General features: G+C 40.0%; 1 protein-coding gene across 20 annotated transcripts in view; it reads left to right on the top strand.

The window, feature by feature from the left end:
• Positions 1 to 21527, top strand: part of ZNF536 (zinc finger protein 536) — a 361158-nt gene that overhangs the window by 155111 nt on the left and 184520 nt on the right. For 18 of the 20 annotated variants that reach the window (XM_021540651.3, XM_021540669.3, XM_021540605.3 and 15 more), the window contains one exon: positions 18196 to 20367. In XM_021540651.3, the coding sequence (XP_021396326.2) occupies positions 18198 to 20367 (2170 nt within the window). In that variant the 5' untranslated portion in view covers positions 18196 to 18197. Of the gene's footprint in view, positions 1 to 13370; positions 13469 to 18195; positions 20368 to 21527 lie in introns of those variants that run through there. The other 2 variants (XM_021540745.2, XR_013340749.1) reach the window with 2 other exon arrangements.

Genomic DNA, 21527 nt, shown 5'->3' with positions numbered 1-21527 from the left:
TTCCACTGCAAGTAGTCCCTCCAGAAAAGTCTGGTAACTTCCCATGAAAAATTTAACACGGATGTTTTAATGAAACAAATTGCAGTTTGAAATATCTGATTTTCTTAACCCTGGCAAAAGACCCCAGGACGTAGCAGTGAGCACTGATGCCACGGCCAGGTTACCACAGCCAGCTGCTGTAGCTGTCTCTGTGGTGGCTCCTGACTGCCAGCACACGAGGATCAGTGTGCTAGTTTAGCCCTAATGAAACCAGGGGAGTTTGGCTTACACTGAAAGCTGTACTAATTTTACATCACATTTGCCAAGAGCACGTACACTAAAAATTGCTGTGAATCAGTTAACTTGTGCTAACATGTTAGTCTGTGTAAGTTGTGGTAAACCAATTTTCTGATCTTCTGAATCTGTGAAAGCTATGCTGAATTTAACTTGACTTTGGGTGGTTATATTTGAGCTGAGGGGGCTCAGCCTCTTGCTGCTTGTTATTAGCTATAGGAGCCAGGATGGGATCAGAGTTCCATTGTGACAGCAGCACTGCAGCCAGAGGCTTGGGGTGTTATTTCAATAACTTTATCAGTCTGATTTGACAAATTGATGTAAAATTAAATACAAACAAACAAACAAAACCACTCCAAACCAAATGAAAAAAAAAAAAAAAACAAAAAAAACCAAATGAGTAAAAAAACCACAAAAGGTTGAGAGTGACTACAGTGCTGGTTCGGAAATTATGTTGAGATAGTTTTTAGAGAAGAAAAGGGGGAGTGAACACAGACAGTCTTACAGGACAAAGTGTTCAGTGGAAAAAGCTCATCTGGCTCTCTCCCTCAATGCATTTTATTTCAAGAGAAGTTGCCTGTTGCAGAGGGATTTAGTGATACCACCTCATTCCCACTTAGTTCAGGTATTGAAAATAATCATTGAAATAGATTTCCTCCATTTCTCTCTTTCTCTGTAGCTGTTATATTTGTTAAAAGTTTTGCAAGAAACCTGAAAGTAATTTCTTCTTCTTTGACACTTGTGAGAATTTTTAAAAAATGTTGAAGGAAAACTGGTACCTCAAAAGGAAGCAGAAAAACTTGGGTAGTTGGGGACATAAGTGACTTTATTTTTCCTTTGCCTTTTTCATACTTGGTTAAGAAATGTACTTGTTTAGGAAACAAAGTTGTATAATAAACATATAAGTAATGTTGGAAGTAAAACATGTTTTCTTAATACATTGGTGGAATTATTCTGGATCAGTTGATTCTTCTGTAAATATGCCCTTAAGGTCATGACGACCTTTGGTTCCACTGCTGTACAAATGCCATTTGTATAAGTTCAAATTGTCCAGGTCCAGTTTTCAAACACAACCAACTTTTTTGGCAGCATTTCAGAATTTATGGTTGCATTGGATTGGTACTCATATTTGGGGTTTCTATTTTTCACACTTCTGTTTCTATTTAGTAGCTCTTTTAATATTTTGTATAAAAGATACAATTGAGCATGATTAAATCTTCTGTATTTTATGGGATAGTAAAGAGTTACTTGCTTTCAGCCTCTTGATCAGAAGACAGGAGAGGCTGACTTCATCAACACAGGGCATTTAGAAATGGATTGCTTAAAACATTTTTTTAATATAAAGCCTCCTATATCTGTAACAAACTGCAGAAGAGTGTTCATGTGAGAAAGTTTGGCTTTCAGGTGGAGCTTGCTTTTGCTCTTTTTATTCCGTACTGGGGAAAAAAAATCTATAATTATTTTTGAGGCTACCAAAAGGCTTTTTCCTGAAGAGTAGCAGGAGATGCTTTTCTCCCAGTTGGACAGTATGCTGATCAGTCAGTGGCATTTCAGCCTGGGAACAAGGAGGATTCTCCTCCTTGACCAGAATGGGGGCCGAGGATCAGCAGAGCATCCTGTGGTGTTCCATGCTGTTTTCTGCCTCGGCACAAGGCACTGATCAACATCCCCACAATGGTGATTCACTTTGAGTTACTCATTTAGTAAAGCTTCAACTGCTTTATAAATTAAGGCAGACATTATCATTTTTGAGAAATCTAACAATAACAGCCTACCAGATTCCAGAGAATAATAGCAATGACCAACTGTGCAGGTCAGAGGGGCTGTGAGTGTGCATTCGTGAGGACTTCAGCTCTCCTTTGAGAATTTCAGACAGAAGCTTCTATTAAAGTGCAAAGTATTGTTATTATCTTTGTCCTTTATACATATTTAAATAGTACATGATAATCATCTCTGTGAACTCTTAACTATTCATAAAGGTGGCTGTCAGTTAGAGGCCTGAACCAGTACTCCAGATCCAAATACTTAAAATGATAGATCATGTTGTAACCTCTGAGAATTATTCATAACCTTTGCGTAGGAGGAGTTTCCTTTTAGGAGACAGGCTTTGCAGATGATTATTTAGTGGGGAATTTAATTGTTCTGTTGGGGCAATGATATCCAAGAATGGTGGAGAAATTTTGCCAGCCTAAAGTAATTTTTGTAGATTTACCCATAGGAAGGGCAAGAGGCAGAGGATGATGAAGACAGAGGGTTCAAACCCTTTTCATCCTTCCTGATGTAGCATTTTTTGATCCATTTCTGATCCTCTATGGCACAGGGGGTCCCTACAGGTAGCTCCAGGTTACAGCTTCAACTACCTGTGTTCCCCACACTGCCCCCAAAGAAAGGTTAAAGCATTATAATAAAGTTGTATTGAGACAGGTCTGCTCTGAACTGTGAAATTTTGAGAACTTCATACATGTATTCTACAACTCAGTACTCAGAACAACTACATAATTAGCACAAAAATTAAGCTTGGAGCCTTCAGGTGAAGTGTAATGGAAAGTACACTTTAAACCAAAAAATTTTCAGTCTCTATGGACTTCCCAAATACCTTCCTCTTGGGCTGTTGTATGTTCTTTGGCCACTTCTTCTCTTTGACTCAAACTAGAATTTACTGAATCTAAAAAACCAAAACCAGACGCACCTTTCTGACTAAAAATTTAATCAGAAACCTCATACATTGACAATCCATGCAAGTGTCTACCTTGGCCTGCTGCTGGTCAGCTGTGAGCTCACAGCCACGTGCTCCTCTTGGCCCAGCATCAGAAGAGGCCATTGCAGACACCAACAGCCCCAGGAGGAAGGAGCAGAGCAGAGGCCAGACAGGTGGGAAGCACCTTTCTTTTCACAGGGGCATCATGCACAACTGTGGGGTCTTGGCACATTTTCCCAAGGGTTTTCCAAAGTTAGAGCTTTGCCTGTTTCACACACAGCCACATCCCCTCTAGAGCTCATCAGACCTTGGAAAGAGCAGCCTGTGCATCCATGCCCTGATGGGCTGGTCTCCTTCCTGGAGAATTCCACTCATCCTGATTGAGGGAGATACTGTACTTCTTCCTCCAGTTTATCTTACCCTCTTGGTATGCAGAGTATTCTTTGTTAATCTTCCTTATTTATTTGAATGTTAATTGGTGCTTGTTAATTTGGTTTTCTGTACTGGAAGCCAAGGTCAACAATGAGTCCTTCCACATTAGCTCTTAGTGTGATTGTGAGGTAGTGCAATGCATCTTGGAAAAAGGTAGAAAGAAGCCTTCCCCTGCTTTTAATGTAACCTTTGTGTTAGGTAGGGGTTTGGAGGTTGAAAGAGAGAGAGAAAATGTATGTTCAGCGCAGACTGAAGGAGTCCTATTGATTGAAAGGGACTGTTAAATTAAAAGACAGTTGTTTTGAAAGCAAAATATCACTTGACCCCGAAGAGACAGGCAATTGCAGCCCTGGGGTTAGGTATAACAACAGCGCTGGTTTTGCTGTGGGAATGCAAACAGCAGGCCTGGAAAACAGATTTAGGTTTTTTCTGTCGCATCGCTGTTTGCATATGCAACTTTCAAACTGCTGTTTTGGCTGCTCTAAGAGCAGTCTCTTCTGAGAACGCCCTTCTTTTGGGCTGGAATGGCCATTTTATGAGATAAAAGTAAGAATTTTTGTCTAAAACAGATTCTGTTCCATGGGGCAAAACAAACAGAGCTATCATAACACTTTAAATAGTAATCAAATATGTTTTTCTGTTTGCATTCAGAAAGGTGGAAAGGTAACTTGACAAGATGAAAGAAGGAACCAGATTTGTGTACCCCCCCGCCTCAGTTACAGGTATAGAGTTTGAGAGAAGACTTCAAGGCAAAAAGAAAAAAGCACAGAATATACTGTTATGGTGTTATTTTTGTCTTTCATTTTTATGACAACTTATTTGTACTTAAAGGAATATTTCCAAAGAGTTAAGAAGCATCATTAAATAAAGACTGTGAAATGTGCAATATGGCTTATTTATTTAAATGTTAATTGGTCCAACGAACACTTCTAATTAGCTCTATATTTGCTTAGCAAAAAGTTTTACAAATTCCAATTGTGAAAAGCAGCTATTTTGAGCTGGTAAGCATGTTGCAGAATCAGCTATGATTTTTCTATAGTTCTCAGCCCTTGAAGGCACAATTTAATTTTTCATGTATGCATACTAGCAACGGTAAACACTTGCGAGTGTAAAGAACCTTCTTTAATTAGCTGCACAACAATTAAAGGATTCACAAACTAAATTGAACCCTGTCTCTGTGCTTACTAGCTGAATTCTACCACCTGTCACAACAGCACTTTGTTCAATCTGTTATGCAAAATCATTATAGCAATATAGCTGAGGAAAAAAAAAGAGAAAACAGCAATTATTTCTTACTTTTCTCTTGAATGGGTTATTTTGGGTTATACTGATGTCAGGTTCATTGAAGCTAACCTTTTGAAATCTGTAACAGCATAATACTTATATGGCAGGCTTAGAATAGCTCTGAGAATATTTTGTTTTACCCTTTTAAGAGCAAGTGAGGCACATCCTGAAAGTATGGTACTTTCTCTGATCATTTGGGAGAAAAAAAAACCTCACCAAAAACTGTACTAACTCCTGCAGCAGCCTGTTATTGCTCTTTGTCAGACAAAAAATGACCAACATCTAATAGTACAAAATACTCTTTTGTTATTAAAACTTGTATGCCAGTATGAAATCTAGTTTTAAAACCCACTGGTTTCCTAAAGTGGAAAGAGCTGCACTTACAGCTTACCTGTCATGGCTTCTGACATACATGATTATTCTTCAGATCCTGAAAATAAAGTATCACATAAGTATAATGTGTAAAATACTGGCCTTAATTTTGTGCTAACTTTATTTTTCCTTCAAGCAGAAGTGGTTAAAAACGAAGATGTTTGCGTCTTTATACAAGAGCCTCACCTCTCATTTAGATTGCACCCCTTTTCTGAAGGGAGCCCAAAGGAGCAGGTGCAGCAGGACACCAGGGGTGCTGATCTGCACCCCCATTTCCACCTCCTGTACCTCCATGTACAGGAGTCAGGCTCTGACAGCTCCTGGAGACCTGGCTTGGGGTGTACAAAGCTTCAGGCAACATTTCACCCCTCTGCTGCCTGGAGAGGCACCTGGTTACCCCCTGCTCACTCATCTTCCTACTGATTTTGTGCTGGGCAGAACCACAGGGCACAGGAGGAAGGTGGAAACGTATGAAAGGGCAGCTGGGGGAGGAAGAGGGCAGGGGCAAGCAGGGTGAAGGCCCATAGCAGTGCCTTGGGCCAGCTGCCCTGCTGCTCCTTGCCCCAGCTCTTTGCCCATCAGCGCTGGGACACCGGCGTTTGTGCTGCTGCTGAGCGTTCCCAGTGAACCAGCAGCACGTTCCTGCTGTGTAAGGACTGTGGGGCTGCAGGTAGTGAGGAAGACCTGTTTAGGTTTCTCTTTATTCTGCTGTGACAGCTGACAGGAATGTGCCCCTCGCTGCCAGCTCTCCTGCGGGAGAGGCACAGGTACGTTCTGTGCGCTCACCAGAGCTGAGGAGCTGAAAGCAAAGCTGCCTGCTGACAGCTTCCTGAAATCATATCAATAACATATTGTTAGCTCTGGTGATTGAAGCTAAAAGAGTCTGCTGTTGGATAAAGGATACATGATACGGGCATTTCATAAGCTAGGGATATAAATGAATAATTCTGCTCATTCACAGTGCTTACACTTTTTACAGTATAATTTTTATACCATTGTCATTTTACAATATTTTTGGAAAACCCAGAAAGAGAACAAAGAAATTGTTTAATAACACTGTTTGGTTATTTTTCCTAAAATAGTCAGTCAGAAAATAAAATTCAACAACAAAAAATTGGGAAAAGACTTCTCTTTTTGTTACTTTAAAAAAAAGAAAATAAAGCTGCAAGGAAGCCAGATACTTTGATTAAACTTGACTTAAATTCTTAGATAATTTTGCACTGAAGTATGAGAAGCCACAATTTGCTCTATACATCTACTTCTTTCTTTCTCACATCAAATAAGAATAGTTAGTCTATTCTGAAGTATAAAACTAAGGAGATGAAAATCCTTTTAATTAGAAAGAGGTATAATGATCTCCATATACATAAGTGTAGGTGCAAGGGGCTGGAATTCAGAAAAATGAGTTTCTGCTTGGGCAACAGGAGCAATGCTGTTACCCAAGCAGGGATTTTGTGTGGGAACTCCTGAATGCTCTCAGCTCTGGAGATTTGGGATTTGGTCCTGTAGGAAGAGAATCTCTCTGGTGGTCCTGTGGCAAGCAGTGGGAGCCCACTCACTGCCTCCATGGCCAGGTCCTTGAACCTGAGCCACCAAGCCTTTCCCCCTCCTCTGCTCTGCCTTTGTGTTTTGCTGGAGTTACCTGGAATCACACTGGTTTGCAGCAGTGTAAAGTAACATTGATTGAAGCTTTACATGAGCTGGAGAAAGTGAGCACAAAATGCTCATTTGCACAGGCTTTCCAAGAGGCTTGAAGCAGTTTCACTCAGATTTTGTGGTGTCCATTTGTGCGTTGCATTGAAATCTTGCAGTGAAGCGCTCCCTGTTAGTCCCTGGTCCTTCAGATAACCACTGCAGCTGCTCTCAGCTTGCCCTGGGACTGAAGGCTCCTGGGATCTGTCAGTCACTCGAAGGAGTTTGGCCAGAGCTGTACGTGGCCAGAGCTGGCTGCTAAGGATATATTACAGTCAGCAGAGTCCATCTCCCACCTGACTTTGCAACTGTAATTGAACTTGCCAGGGTCTGTCATCCTGTGATTGCATTTATCAGACTTTCTTTGTCAGCTTTGTTACCACTCACCCATCACCACAAGAGGCTGTCTTTTCAGCCAAGGGCCTGGAATGTTGCAATTAACATCAAAATTATTTGAAGGATTTTTATCCTACAGGTAGCTTTGACATGTTAATGTATTTTTACAGTATTCCTTCTCCCCCCCATTCATCTATCTGCCATGTGTCTGCCAGGTTTTCAGTGCCCTTTCTATTAATGATCAAAGCTACTGTGCCCAGATAAAACAGAGTGCCCAAGCAGCAGTTGGTGCTCAGCTGGCTGGATCCCAAAGGCCACTGCACTTAAACATGTGTCCTCTTTCACCATAGTAAGTGCTCACATCTCTTCTTCCTTCAAGAGATGAAGGAGCTGATTCCCTTTGGTGTACCTCATCCTTCAGGGCAAAGGGAGGAGATCCTCTGCTCCCTTCAGGGGCTGCACATCACTGCAGCCAGGAGCACTGCAAGGATGGGACCTTTACTTGTGGTCACTGGTGTGACATCATCGTTATTCCCTTGGCTTAACTGCAAAACTGTTACAACTGTTGGGTACCATCATTCAGAGGAAGAGGCAGAATAATCTCACTGCAACAGGTGGAGAGGATTTTAAATCAGCTGGGAAAATACAGGGAAATACTCTGAGTCAGTAACTTTTGGTATAGATGCTCCTGTCTGGGGTTGTCTTTCTCCCTCTGAAAGAGCAGTGTGATGTATTTCTTCTCCTCTAAAAGGACATATGTTAAAGAGATTGTTTTCTGGAGGTTTCCTGACCCCAGGATGGGTGTCTGAGTAGCACAGTGACTGCTGACCACACACTAGTAAGCCTGAGTCACTTGTACCAGGGGGAAGCAGCTTAGGAGGCACAAGTTGGCCTTAGAGTTCCCAGTTCCACTCTTGTGTTCATGACAGTGATGAATTAATAAAGAAGCAGTGATGTATCAGTAAGAATATGGGCAGAACAGAACATCAATGGAATAAAGGGGATTTGTGTTTTTGTTTTCTTCTGCTTCATTTTACTTGGTGATAATTAAGTACTTTTTTTTTTGCCTTAGTCTTTGTGGTGTTTCCTCATCTGTCTTTTCCACTTAATTCTTTAAGGAGTTTTCTCTCTCTGCTTTTTTGGAGACCACAAACACAAGGGGTGTTCTGTGAAATGTTTGCTCTATTTTTCCAGCATTAACCTGCTTCCAGTGTCCTTGCCTATTTTAACTACATCCTTTACTCCATCTCATTCCACCATTCAAACTATGGCTTTCTTAGCTTTATCCTTTTTTTCCCCCCTGGAAGTTAGTATTAAACTAATATGATGAGTAATAACTCACTGAAGCTACTTGTATCTAAGAGTCACTATGACCATCTAAATTATGTGTGGTATTTTTTGTCACCAAGTCTATGTGTCATAGGGAGAAGAAAAAGAAATCTCTTGGATGGAGGGAAGAAAGAGGACAGAATTTGGAAATAGAAGATATTAACAGCCAAGAATCTTTGTTATTAAAAAAAAACAAACAAAAAAAACCCTCTAGTATTTTAAACAACAACAAAAAAAGTTTCATGCTGACAGGTTTGCCATGAGTTAAAAAACCCTGTCTATTGAGCAGTCAATTATGTTTGATAAAGGAAAGCTATCTGGCATACTGGACTAAGCAATGGGAGTCAAGAGTTCTGGATGCTGTCCCTGGCTTCTTTACAGAGGATGAGCCATCTATTTAAGTCAAGATACATGGCAAGCTTTTTCCTAAATGAGATGTGGAAATTATCAGTTAGGGATACTTATTTCTACAGTGCTGAAATTCTGAAAACCTTGGTCCTTTTACGCTCTTTGGGAGCACTGAAATTGAGCAAGTTATTTCTGAATTTCTACCTGTTTCCATTTCCATTGTATTAAGATGTAGGAAATTTCTGTACCCAGCAAAGAAACATTTAGCCAAGGTGTCCCTCTCCTCTCTGATTGAATTGATCACAGTGTGCTTTGGGCCTTTAGGGAATACTGGGGCAGGAGCTGGTGGGAGTAACTGCTGGGGGGTTTCAGCAGCTGCAGGGGGGGAAAGGAGGAAAGGAGGAGCTCTTTACACATCTGTAGTGTGGCCCTTTATTATTTCATGGGGGTGACTTTTTTAATGTTGTTTTTTTCTTAAGTATACTGACCTTGAAGAATGCAGCAATTTATCTTTTCATTCTCTCTATATTTCTTCCTCTGTTTTGTTCCCTATTTAGAATTAGCGGAAGTAAAATAAATTTTATTTTACAGTGAATTATATATATATTTAGACGTCTGTATTGTCACATATGTTCTCTTTCATGTGCAACAGGTTCCTCAAGGTTTAATGTATTAATCTTTCTTTTTTCTTAAAACATTTACTTAGACACGTAGTTTCTGTCTTGATGTCATCACAGGTAGCCCATATGCTTAGTGATGCATTGTTTTGTCTACAGTCTAACTCAATAGCATGCAATTTGGAGCATCCTTAATTATCCTACAAACCATTTTGTGATAATGAAACCAAATATGGTGTAGACTTGGCTGACATCTCAGTGATATTACTTGGCATACCAAATATTTCTGTTTCAAATATAAATTGGTTACTGCTTCTTCAAAATATGCATTCTATTAATTAAATCTATACTTGAGACATCTTCCCCCCACCCCCCAAGCTGTTAAAGTATTCTCTCTCTCCTTGTTCTCTATGCAGATAAGGTTGGGTATGGACTCTCTAATTTGACAAAAAATAGGTTAACCTTGTGGTCTTTCAGTCCTACAACTGCAGTTGAGTGTGCAGTGTCTTTCCATATAACTAGGTTTTTTGTTCCACTAGAGAAAATGACTTAATTTGCTAGAGAGCTTTTTTTTTTCAAAAGGTTTAACTGTAACAGTCTTTACCTAATAGACCTGGGATTGCAGGGAGGTGATTAATGTGAATTAAAGGATCTCTGTGACACAGGACTAAAGGACAGAATTACGGTGCTGTTGTTGTTGGCAATCCCACTTGTGCAATTTAATTCCTCCCTAAACCAGATTCCCAACATTTTGCATAAAGTTAAAGTCTAACTGGACCACATACTTCTTTTCAAAACTCTATTCAGGGATGTTCTGTTTGTGCATTTTCCCTGGCAATGTCCCTTGAAATCCATCTATTTATTGCAGTGACACCTACTGCTGAGAGAGCTGATCCGCAACAGGCTCGGATCCTGTTAAACTTGGCCAACAAGCAGTTCGTGACTCAACCAGCAGATGTTTCTGTGGCTCAGGTCAAAGGCAACTTATGGACTCGGGTTTTTTCACTTTGCTCCTAGCATTGAGTGCCAGGAAAGTCAACTCTAGGTACAGACAGTTGACCTGACCAGTAGCAGGAGGAACTGAACCAGGGCCCTGAGGATCTGCAAAGACCAAAGCATTAGTCTGTTGAGCCACTGTGCTGGCTACAGTCCAGCAGTTTCAGACAACTGACTATCTGATTGCATGCCTGGATTTTAGTAATGATTTCACATACTTATTTGATGATTTGTATCCAAGCTTATGCTTCTGACAGGTGCCCTTGTGAACAAAATCTCGCTGGGCTATCACATATGAATATTTCACAGTCAATCTTACTTTGATCTTTGGGACATATGTGCATTTGACATTATATTTAGCTGTGCACAAAATCTAAGTCTAAGCCTTTGTGAAATGAAAAAAAAAAATCATCAACCCATCATTACAGTTTTGGATTTAAATTATTTCAAACTGTGCTTTGAGTTCTGTGGTCTTAACTCTTCTTTATTGATCTCTTTGTAATTGGTTCAGGGGGCCTGATCCTCCTGTCCCTACCCAGCTGAAATGCTCGGCCTTTTGTTTGGAACTTTCCTGTGTGAGGAATGCAGGATTAATAGGTTCAACATTATGTATCTTTTAAAATTATATAATGGGTTAGAGTATTGCAGACTTCCAGCGCAGTGCCGTGTCCTCAGATGAAAATAGGAGATTCAGAGCCCTTTCCATGCTGTAAAAAATGACAAAAAAATGAAATAATAAATATGCTTTGCAAAGTCTTCCAGGCATTTTATTATTTTATTTGTACTCTGTGATGGTAAAGTGGTTCATTAAAAGCTTAATTTTAAGGTTTCTTCAATCTGATGTGGATGCCAGTTAGATTAATTAAAGTGAATGATCAGATAGGAGCTACAGGAAATTGATCAAATTGGAGAGGGTTTAATCAGTTGTATACATTCCAAATTACATGAAAATAACAAATTTACTTTAAAAAATGCTGTTTCTAAAGTAACAGAAGCTTTAGTTTAATGAAGCATTGCACAAATAAGGCTCCAACATGAATTTTGGTATCAGTCTTTTTTTTACTTTTGCCATCAAAAGATCACTAGGAATAAAAAAACCTAAAATGAGAATCAATGTTTATAAGCTAAGAAATAATGATCCCAGATGCAACCACTGCCTGGAAAAAAAAATAAAAAAATTATTGTTTTATTTTTTAATCTACTGAACTTTCAGTACCAATTATTTATCTTTCTCTTCTTTGGATCTGACTTCTTAAGTATATGCAAGTAAAATAGAATAAATAAGAAGGAAAACAGATTTTGCTAAGTCACATGCAAAGTAGCAATAAATCAAACAGCTTGTCTGCATTCTTCTAATCTTTCTATTCTAATCTGTGAGTGAGATTTATAAATGACCTCTCCTCTCCTCTGTGCTCATCTTCCTAGATTGTGATCACAAATGGTTCACAGTCCTCCACTCCATGGGTGCTACCAACCAAAGACTGTTCTGGTGATTTATCTTCCACTGATCAGTAATCAGTCCCAAAGGCTGTGCTAACTAGAAAGTACCCTGCAGATGTAACAGGTATTCTAGAAAGCAGCTCTCTTCCCAGCCCAGAGCAAAGGCAGTACAGCCTCAGCAAACCATTTTCTGTCTGCTAATGACTTTTGAAACTTCAAAATCCCTCTGCTAACCCTTCCTTAAGACATAAAAACTGTTGTGGAATGACTTGGCTCTGTCGTTACTAAAGGAGTACTTTGTTTTGGAATCAATAAGCAGCTTGTTTAAATATCAGCACTACAAAGCAGCCCCAGTTTTGTCAGATGCCTTCCCGGCTGCGCGCTCCTGGCTGCGGGAGGCTGGGCGCTGGCGTGGGGCTGTGGGACGGGGCAGCCCCCGGGGCTGTTGTGCCAATGTCACTAATAGTGAGAACCAATTACCAAGCTGGCTTTAATAGTGTTTAAATACAAACAAATAGGACACACTACCTGTAGGCCAACTTTATTTTTTTTAAAACATCCCGTTATACTCCAGAAACCATATATTTTCCTGATATAATTATATTATACCCCAAGGAACAGGACACCTACTTAACAAAAACTCCTATGAAGTTGATGCAATTTCACATAAGTAAAATGAGAACAGAATCTAGCCGAATGTTTATTTCATTTTATCAGACTGGATAATGCTGTCCTGGTGGCATTAAATACAGCTGATCTCTCCCCTCCCCTTTCGTGCACACATGTTTTTGTTAAAATCTAACTATTTACATCTATGTCTCTTAGTATTGCCTACAAATCAGTCAAAGAAGAGTAGGTCATTTATCCTGCCCTACTGTTTATATATTAATCATCTGGCAAATAAACTGCTCAGTATCCTACCCACCTCAGTAATATTTGTGATGTAATTTGTTTGGATGCCCAAATGTCACCAGCGTTGATTGTAAGAGATGAAAAAAATGTACTTGCTCAGCACACCAAGCTCTGGGCTAAAATGTAAGCATGAAATCTCTGGTTTATTTTTGTAATAATGTTTACAGCTGTTTAATGACCCTGAAAGGGTTCAGTAGTCTGGTGTTCTGTATTTCTTAACAGGAGTGTATTATGCTTATAACAGCCTTAGTTCAACTGTTTCTGCTGCAACAATAAGAACAATATTTAATAAAAATTCAATATATATTCTGATCTCAGCAATACCTGTTTACGAGTTGCTAAGAACTGAAGCAGACTATATTGGAGTATTTAGAATTTGCCAGTGGACCACAAGATAATGCAGATATATGTGAATTTTTCTAGCTGGAAAGATAAATAGCAGGTCTATATTCTGAAAGCACAAGTAACAGTGTGTGTAGCACTAACTGCTCAGAGGATCAGGGCCAGAGCGAGCTTGTCGTTTGAGCACGTGAGCTTGTAAAGCATTACTTTGCTTACTGAACTGTAAATCTTTTAACTAACCTAATCTAAGCTATAATAACAGCACAACAGTGGTTTTAAAATGACTGTTTTCTCTACAGCACTGAAGAGGGGAGAGCTTCAGTGTGTGTGTGTCCAGCAGGAATGAACAGGTGTAAATAAGAGCTGAATTTGGTCCATCTGTTTACAAAGATAACAGGTGTGTGTCTGCACATATGTGTCTGTATACAGATATGTGTGTGCTGCATACGTTTACATGTGTGTGTAGCCATAGATTTATCTTTAAATTCTCTCATTCTGCTTGCCATTTTTTTTTTTCTCTGTTTCCAGCAAGAGGAAGCTCAGCTTCTCGTATTACATTAATGTAGTTGTGATGACAGGCATTTCTGGTGTCATAATTGGTTTTAAATTCCAGTAATCCATTTCAAATAGTTAAATAAAATCTGTGTGTTCAATTGAAATGGCTAAAGTCAGAACTTTCGCTATTGATATCACAGGAAATAGTCTTGAGGGCAAAAATGTGAGCAAAATCAAAATAACTATTAGTATCATCAAAGGGACTTAAATGTCTCACTGTACCTTTATGTGGGAGATGAGAGAGAGTATTTTATAATATCTGTATCCCATAGTGAATTTCATAAGCTGAGCTCTCCCCAGAGGAACAGGATCCTGGCCACTGGGCACAGTAGAAGGCAAGATGGACTTGGGTGGTTGGTGTGCTTCCTCCCAAGGGTGCTCCTGCCCTGCCCAGTGCACTGTGAGCCCAGCTGGGCTGTAGCCTCTGTCAGAAGTGGGGTCAGTTTGGGGCTTTTTGGCCACAGCAATTCACCTGGGCAAGAGCTGAGGGTTTCTTTAGGTCAGAAAGGGCAGCCCATAGCTCCTGATTCCAACATGCTTGGGTGCGGTGCCACGTCTTGAGGGACACTGTCTTTAACCAACATTTGAGAAAATTAAAAGTCAGAAATTTACTAAATAAACTTCAACAAATATATTTTGAATTCCTTAACAATCTCAAATTTGATTTGCAGATCATTTTGTAAACATTTGTTAACTACAGAGAACATTGTGCTTCTGTTCCCAGTGCGAGAGATGGCAAAACATTCTGTGCCTTTCCTTATACCAGAGATCAGGATCATGAAACTAATGTGATAGACTATATATTTAAAAATTGAAAGAAAGATGTCCTCCCTATCAAGGAACATCAAAGTAGCAATTATAACTTGACTTTTCCAGATTTTTTATTTCAGTATACCTTGACACCAAGGTGGGAACCATGAACTGCAGGAGCCTCCCTGGGGAATGAAAGCCCCTTACTCCACCTGGTGTGACCCTGTCTGGCCATAGATCTAGACAGGGATGATGGATAAAGAGGGAGAGAATGAAATTGCTAATTTTTTTTTTTTTTTTTTTTTTTTTCTTTGAGAAATTAGGGAAATTAGGTTGAGTTATCTAATTCATAGTGGCATGATGGATGAGGATGTGTTTTGTTTATGTCCTGCATGTGGATACAAGATGAGATTTTGGTAGGTTTTGCTGTGAAAGGGCTAAGGGATACCAAGAGTGATTCCTGTGAAAGCTGAAGCAAGGTCCCTGTGTTCAGAAAAGCTGTAACTGGGCATGGCAGGAGGAGAAATTTCACAGGGCAGAACTTTCAGTGCTGTGTTATACTTTGCAATGAAACCAGGGTGGAGTGAGGAAAAGAGGAGACAACTGAGAGCCAGAGGAAGGAGCAGGCCTGCAAGAAGCAGGGGCAGATGAGGGGGGAAATACAGTTTAAGTGAATACATCTCGAGATTGTGGTAACTGGATCCCAGAAACTGCATGGCTGATCAGAGTAGGTGGCATTCAGAGCTGGTTGTTGCTCACTAAGCAGAGGCTTTGCTGACCTTTCTGCATATCTAATAAAAAATATATAACATTTGCCATGCTACAAGATCCATGTGGGTGAGGTTAGGCTCCCCCAGCTTGATCCAAAATTATTAGTCTTTAAAGGAGAAATTATGGATTTGGTATTCCTCTAAACTATTTTTTCTTACTTGTTCTCTCAATATTCTACATTAAATATTTCTGTATGATTTTGGAAGACAGAAAATAGCAAAAAGGAAAAATTGGAAAACTTACCATGTTCCAGCTCTAACTGCTGTTGTTACTTTATAAAAGTTATATTTGAAAAAGAAGCACAGAATAACTAAAATCTCAACCACAGTTCCCCTCCCCAATACAAATAACCATACATTTGAACTGATGCTTAGGGTTAAACATCAGAATTAATAAATTCCACTGGGATCTGTCAGCATTTCCAAACTTCGATAGAGCATAAAATGCTAAAATTAACTACCCAAACCTTTCTGAGTATGTGAAAGCACTAGGTCCTACTGAGATCAACTAAAAAAAAAAAAAAAAGAAATTTAGACTGCATTTTTGAAGCTGTTATAGAATAATGACAATTCACAAAGACCTTTCTAAACATTCTTCAATGTTTGTGTGTGTCAGCACATGCTATGCATTTCTGGAATTGTCACATTCTTGTTTGCCAGCATGCCTTGTTTAAGCATGGTGAGGACAAATAACACTCCTGGGTATGTGGAATCCAGACAAAAAGTAGATTTAGGTTTTTTCTCTTGTGTTGTTTTTGGGAGAGTATTGGTTGTTTTTCAAGAAGCACATATGCAGGTATGTGCTAAAAATCTCAGTTAACTTCAGGCAATGTCAGACCTAAGGACCACAAGTATTCAGCTGTTTAACTGATCTTTTTGAACGTGAATTTGGTTGTTCCAAAAATTAAGCCAACTTTCAAAAATTAAAAAAAAAAAAAAGTGGTTTGTGTGTACCCACATTTTGAATGATTATAGTCTGCTGCACAGAAAACTTGAATGGAAATTAAGAATTTTCCTTGTTTGCTACATGGCCTTGCATGAACACCTGGCTTGATTATGTTCTCCTACTCTCCATCTTTGGAAATCAGACACTGCAAGCTAAATTTAAGTTGAGTCCTTTTATAGATTTGATTTCTTTAATATTTTTATAAATAACAACATTGATAGTGGGCAAATAATGGGTCCCCAACATATGACCCAATTCAAAGGAATGTTAAATTTTGAAAAAGATCTGCTATGTATATGGGCAAAATTAGGTAGCTCTTGTTATTTTTTAATACGCATGAATATAACTCTTTCCTGTACTTCATACAAGATCTGCATTGTGTCACAACCTCAGTCATCCTGTCAGGAGCAAAGAGGTCTTCCCTCAAAGACCTCCCATACTTTGTTTTTTAGGCCCTGATCCTGCAAATACTTAATTATGTGTGGAACTTTGCTTTCAAGAGTCACCCTTTGAAGTCTACTGGACTGCTCCCATGAGCACAATTACATGCATTTTAAGTGTGTGCCAGATCTGGACCTTGAATTGTCTATCAAGTGGCCACTGTGAAGCTGTGTGAGGCACGGGGTCCACCCAGGGTGTGCCTGGAGCCTTTGTAGAAAACACAATGAAAAAATGCTTTTGGCTAAAGCCAAAGAGTGGGTTGACCAAATTAATTTTTTAAGAACCTATAGAATTCAGTAGTTTTCAGAATGAATAAAGTGTCAAATCACGCCACTGAACAACAAAAAAATCTTAATTGTAGTCTAATATAACCTTATAGCATCATATAGTTTATGAATTAGTTATGGGAAACTTTATATTTTAAACAGAATTTTATAGATACATTATATCTGTATAGAGTAGAGAAGTGGCAAGGATGGATTATTGTGGACAATTATGCAGACCAGAACAGAGCACTTGTGTTTAACAAACAGCTTTGAATTTTAATTTCTTGCAGTATACATAGTGTAGCTACAATTTGTAGTCATTACTGTGTATTAGGAAAGTTATCAGAATTCTTAAACTTGTTGAGGCTTTCCACAACGCCTTTCCCAGATTTTAATTGGTTTTATCTAGCTCCATAAGAGAGCTCTTTAAAACAAATCAAAGTGTCTTAAATCACATGTATCACCCATCGAAGGACAGAGATATTCCTTCTGTAATCTGGCAAGTTTTCCTAGGAACAAAAATCTGAAGGTTCTCAATGATGAATTAAAAGACTTGGCAGAAGATTATTTATGTGCCTTTTGATGGGCTCAGTTTCAAAATGACAAAATAACAATGTTTTGTAACAGAAGGGTTAAATCTTAATCTCAGAGGTTTACAAAGCTGCTAGTCGCAGTCTCCTTAAAATTTAATATACCTCGTTAATGCTTACTTGCAAACACTGAAGGATTTTTATGATTATAATCATGTGTTACAGCACCTAGTACTGTTTCTAAGCAGCATACTAATCAGCTTAATGAGATATTACTGCACTTTTTGTTGACTAAAGCAAAATCCCTTTTATTGTTCTAAAGCTTGTCCTTTATTTTTTCCCAAAACATTATCTTGTTTTATTGTATACCAGTAAATATCATACCATCGGTTTTTTGTCAAATCATAAAACTATCTTTCTCATTGTAGAATGTGTAATATATTGAATATGGTTAATGGAATTGAAAGTTACAAATGGATTTCTATTTTGGGTTTTTTTGCTGGCTTTTTAAATGAAAATGGGAGAGATGCATAAGATTTCTTTTTCTATAGATTTAGAAATGCAGACAGGTGCAGTTTCACAAGAAGGACAAGGGGCATGGTAAATGCCTTTGCCCCTTCTGTAATAGATTTTGAAATTGTCATATATTATAAAATAGTAATTATAAGTTCTTGGTACACAGAATGAGTACATGTATGATCAAAACTGCGCAACACAGTTGGCACTTAATACACTTTTAATTGTTTTTACACTAATTCCTTTGCATTATTATGAGTAGGTAAAACATAAAATGCAAATCGCATGCCAGTGTTTCAATGCTTGTAACTCTTTCACAGTCTGAATCTAAAATATCTTCTGATTTTCAGAGATGGAGGAAGCTAGTTTGTGCCTTGGTGTTTCTTCAGCTGTGCCAGAAGCTGATGCCCATCTCAACAGCACCATACTCAATGGGCAATATTCAATGAGTCAGAAGCTGCACCAGATCACTTCCCAGCTCAGCCATGCCTTCCCAGAGCTCCAGAACAGGCAGAATCCCGAGGAGAAGGCGTCAGTGCCACTAGAAGACAAAAGTCACATGTCCATAGCAAACCAGCCCATCAGCAGCCAGATGGCCCTGCTGGCAAACCAGCTCAACAGAGAGGTTGATACCAGCTTGAACGGGCGTGTGGATCTGCAGCAGTTCCTAAATGGACAGAACCTTGGGATTATGTCTCAGATGAGCGACATCGAGGATGATGCCAGGAAAAACAGAAAGTACCCCTGTCCCCTCTGCGGGAAACGCTTTCGATTTAACAGCATCCTGTCCCTACACATGCGAACTCACACTGGAGAGAAACCATTCAAGTGTCCCTACTGTGATCACAGAGCAGCTCAGAAAGGCAACCTGAAGATCCACTTGCGTACTCACAAGCTTGGAAACCTTGGCAAAGGTCGTGGAAGGGTCCGAGAAGAAAACAGACTTTTACATGAGCTGGAGGAGAGAGCAATTCTTCGGGACAAGCAGATGAAGAGCAGCCTCCTGCAGCCACGACCCGATGTGAAAGCACAGCAGCACACCCAGCCAATGCCGCTTGCAAACTGTAACTTGTCTGTGCCACCTAATCACAACACACCTGATATTTCAAACCCTGTTCCCTCTCCAAAGCCAGTCAGTGTCCAGGAAGAAGTTGTGGCTCAGACAGCCGGGTTCAGATGCACGTTTTGCAAAGGCAAATTTAAGAAGCGAGAAGAGCTGGACAGGCACATAAGGATCCTACACAAGCCTTACAAGTGCACTCTGTGTGACTTTGCCGCCTCTCAGGAGGAGGAGCTGATCAGCCACGTGGAGAAGGCTCACATAACTGCAGAGTCAGCACAGGGCCAGGGCTCCAATGGGAATGGGGAGCAATCCACCAATGAGTTTCGTTGCGAGGTGTGTGGCCAAGTGTTTAGCCAAGCCTGGTTCCTAAAAGGCCACATGAGAAAGCACAAGGATTCCTTTGAACACTGCTGTCAGATCTGTGGCAGGCGATTCAAAGAGCCTTGGTTTCTTAAAAACCACATGAAAGTTCACCTGAATAAGTTATCTGTAAAGAACAAATCTCCTAATGATCCTGAAGTACCTGTCTCCATCAGCAGCATGTCCCAGGAAGCTCACGCAAACTTGTACTCAAGATATCTGTCGTGTTTGCAGAGTGGTTTTCTCCCCCCTGACAAGGCGAGGTTGAGTGAACAAAATCAAATCTACAGCAAAGGAGATATGCCCATGAAAGAGAAAGAAGTCTTGGGGAAGCTCCTTTCGCCCATTTCTGGCATTGGCCACAGTATTGCCGAAGGGGATAAACATTCTTTATTGGGCTGTCTCAATCTGGTGCCTCCTCTGAAATCCAGCTGTATAGAAAGGTTACAAGCTGCCGCCAAAGCAGCAGAGATGGATCCAGTAAACAGCTATCAGGCCTGGCAGCTCATGGCAAGGGGAATGGCCATGGAACATGGCTTTTTGTCTAAAGAGCAGCAGATACAGCGCAGCCACGAAGACACTTTGGCAAATGCTGGAGTTATGTTTGATAAGGAGAAGCGGGAGTATGTGTTAGTAGGAGCAGATGGCTCTAAGCAGAAAATGCCTGCTGATTTGGTTCACAGCACTAAAATGGGCAATCAGAGAGACTTGCCAAGCAAACTAGACCCTTTAGAAGGCAGTAGAGATTTTTTGTCACATGGTATGAACCAGGGACTCGATTACAACTTACAAAGTCATGGAAACATAAAAGAAAAGCCAACTGAATGCCCGGACTGCGGAAGGGTTTTTAGAACATACCACCAAGTGGTCGTTCACTCCAGGGTCCACAAAAGAGACAGGAAAGGAGAAGATGAAATAATTCAAGGTAGTCTTGATGAGCGGCGTGGTTCTGGAAGTGATCAAGAATCTCAATCTGTCAGCAGGTCAACAACACCAGGGTCCTCTAATATTACTGAAGAAAGCGGAGTAGGTGGGGGTCTCTCGCAGACAGGGAGTGCTCAGGAGGACAGCCCTCATCCTTCCTCACCCTCCTCTTCAGGTATGATACCTTCTTCTTCCCTCTCTGCACTGAAATCTTCATAGCTGTATTTGAAATCACGGCAGTAAAGTAGATTATGCATTCTCTTGTCAAGTGGTTTCCTGCAGTCCACAGGGATGTGCTATTGTTTGCCAGAGCATCTATGTTTGGGTTCCTGCAATGCCTTTGAGGTTAATTCTCTGCTCACCCTTTCCCTCCCAAGGGCAGGTTTCCCAGCCTTTCGGCTGACACCTTCCCACCGTGCAGGGTCTGAGCAGCCACCAGTGGCTGTGTCGCTTCCAGGGCCTCTCGCTCCGGGTTTTGGAAGGTGCCTTTCTCCTCCTCTTCTATTCATGGTGTCTCTCTTGCAGATCTTGCCCTGTCTCCGTGTAAAGGATGCCTTCTTTGAGCTGTGGTTAATAAACTGCATGTTGGCTCACCTCTCTGATTGCCCTCATTCTGACAGCCATGTCAGTTCCTTAGTTATGTCCTTGTACCTGGCCACCAGACTGATTAAAAAGAGATTCAGAAATACAAATTACTAACCTTTTGACAATCTTCTAACTTTTGTGTAGATTTTAACTTGCATGAAGCCTTCTGCTTAATTCACACCCATTTGGGAAGTACAAGAAAAAACAGAAGTTGGACTGAAACATTTTAATTGTATTGCATGTCATGGTAACTTGCAGTGTATAAAATAGCAAAGCAGATAATATTTCATTGGAGATGTCTATAAAATATTGAGCTTCCTGGTACAATTTTTAAAGTTACTAGGCTATGACTGCTGAAATAAAATCTCCAAGTAATAACAGGTAAGATTTCTGGCCTCGTGTATATTTCCAAAGTCACTTACTAATGGATAGTAAATTGAAAGTTATATCTTCAGCCCTTTATAAAGAAAGCACCTCACTAATACTGTAATCATTCTGCAAGCCTAACAACAGAGGAAATCATGCCATAACAAATACTCTGTTACTAATGGCAACATTGATTTCTGCAATCAGCCATTAAGTCTAGAAAATGAAAGACAGTTTGAGGTACCTTAAGGCATTACATTGCCCACTGTTAAAGAGCTGGTAGCAGGCTGTTGAGGGTAATTCTTTTTAGCTTTTTTTCCCCCAGTTTCAATAAATATTTTAGTATTGGAGGCAATTCACTGCTACAGTTATTAAGTATATGCC

This window comes from Lonchura striata, chromosome 13 (assembly GCF_046129695.1).
Source record: "Lonchura striata isolate bLonStr1 chromosome 13, bLonStr1.mat, whole genome shotgun sequence".
NCBI lineage: Eukaryota > Metazoa > Chordata > Aves > Passeriformes > Estrildidae > Lonchura > Lonchura striata.
The sequence above is the reverse complement of the archived record's forward strand: the minus strand, read 5'-3'. Positions and strand labels throughout refer to the sequence as shown.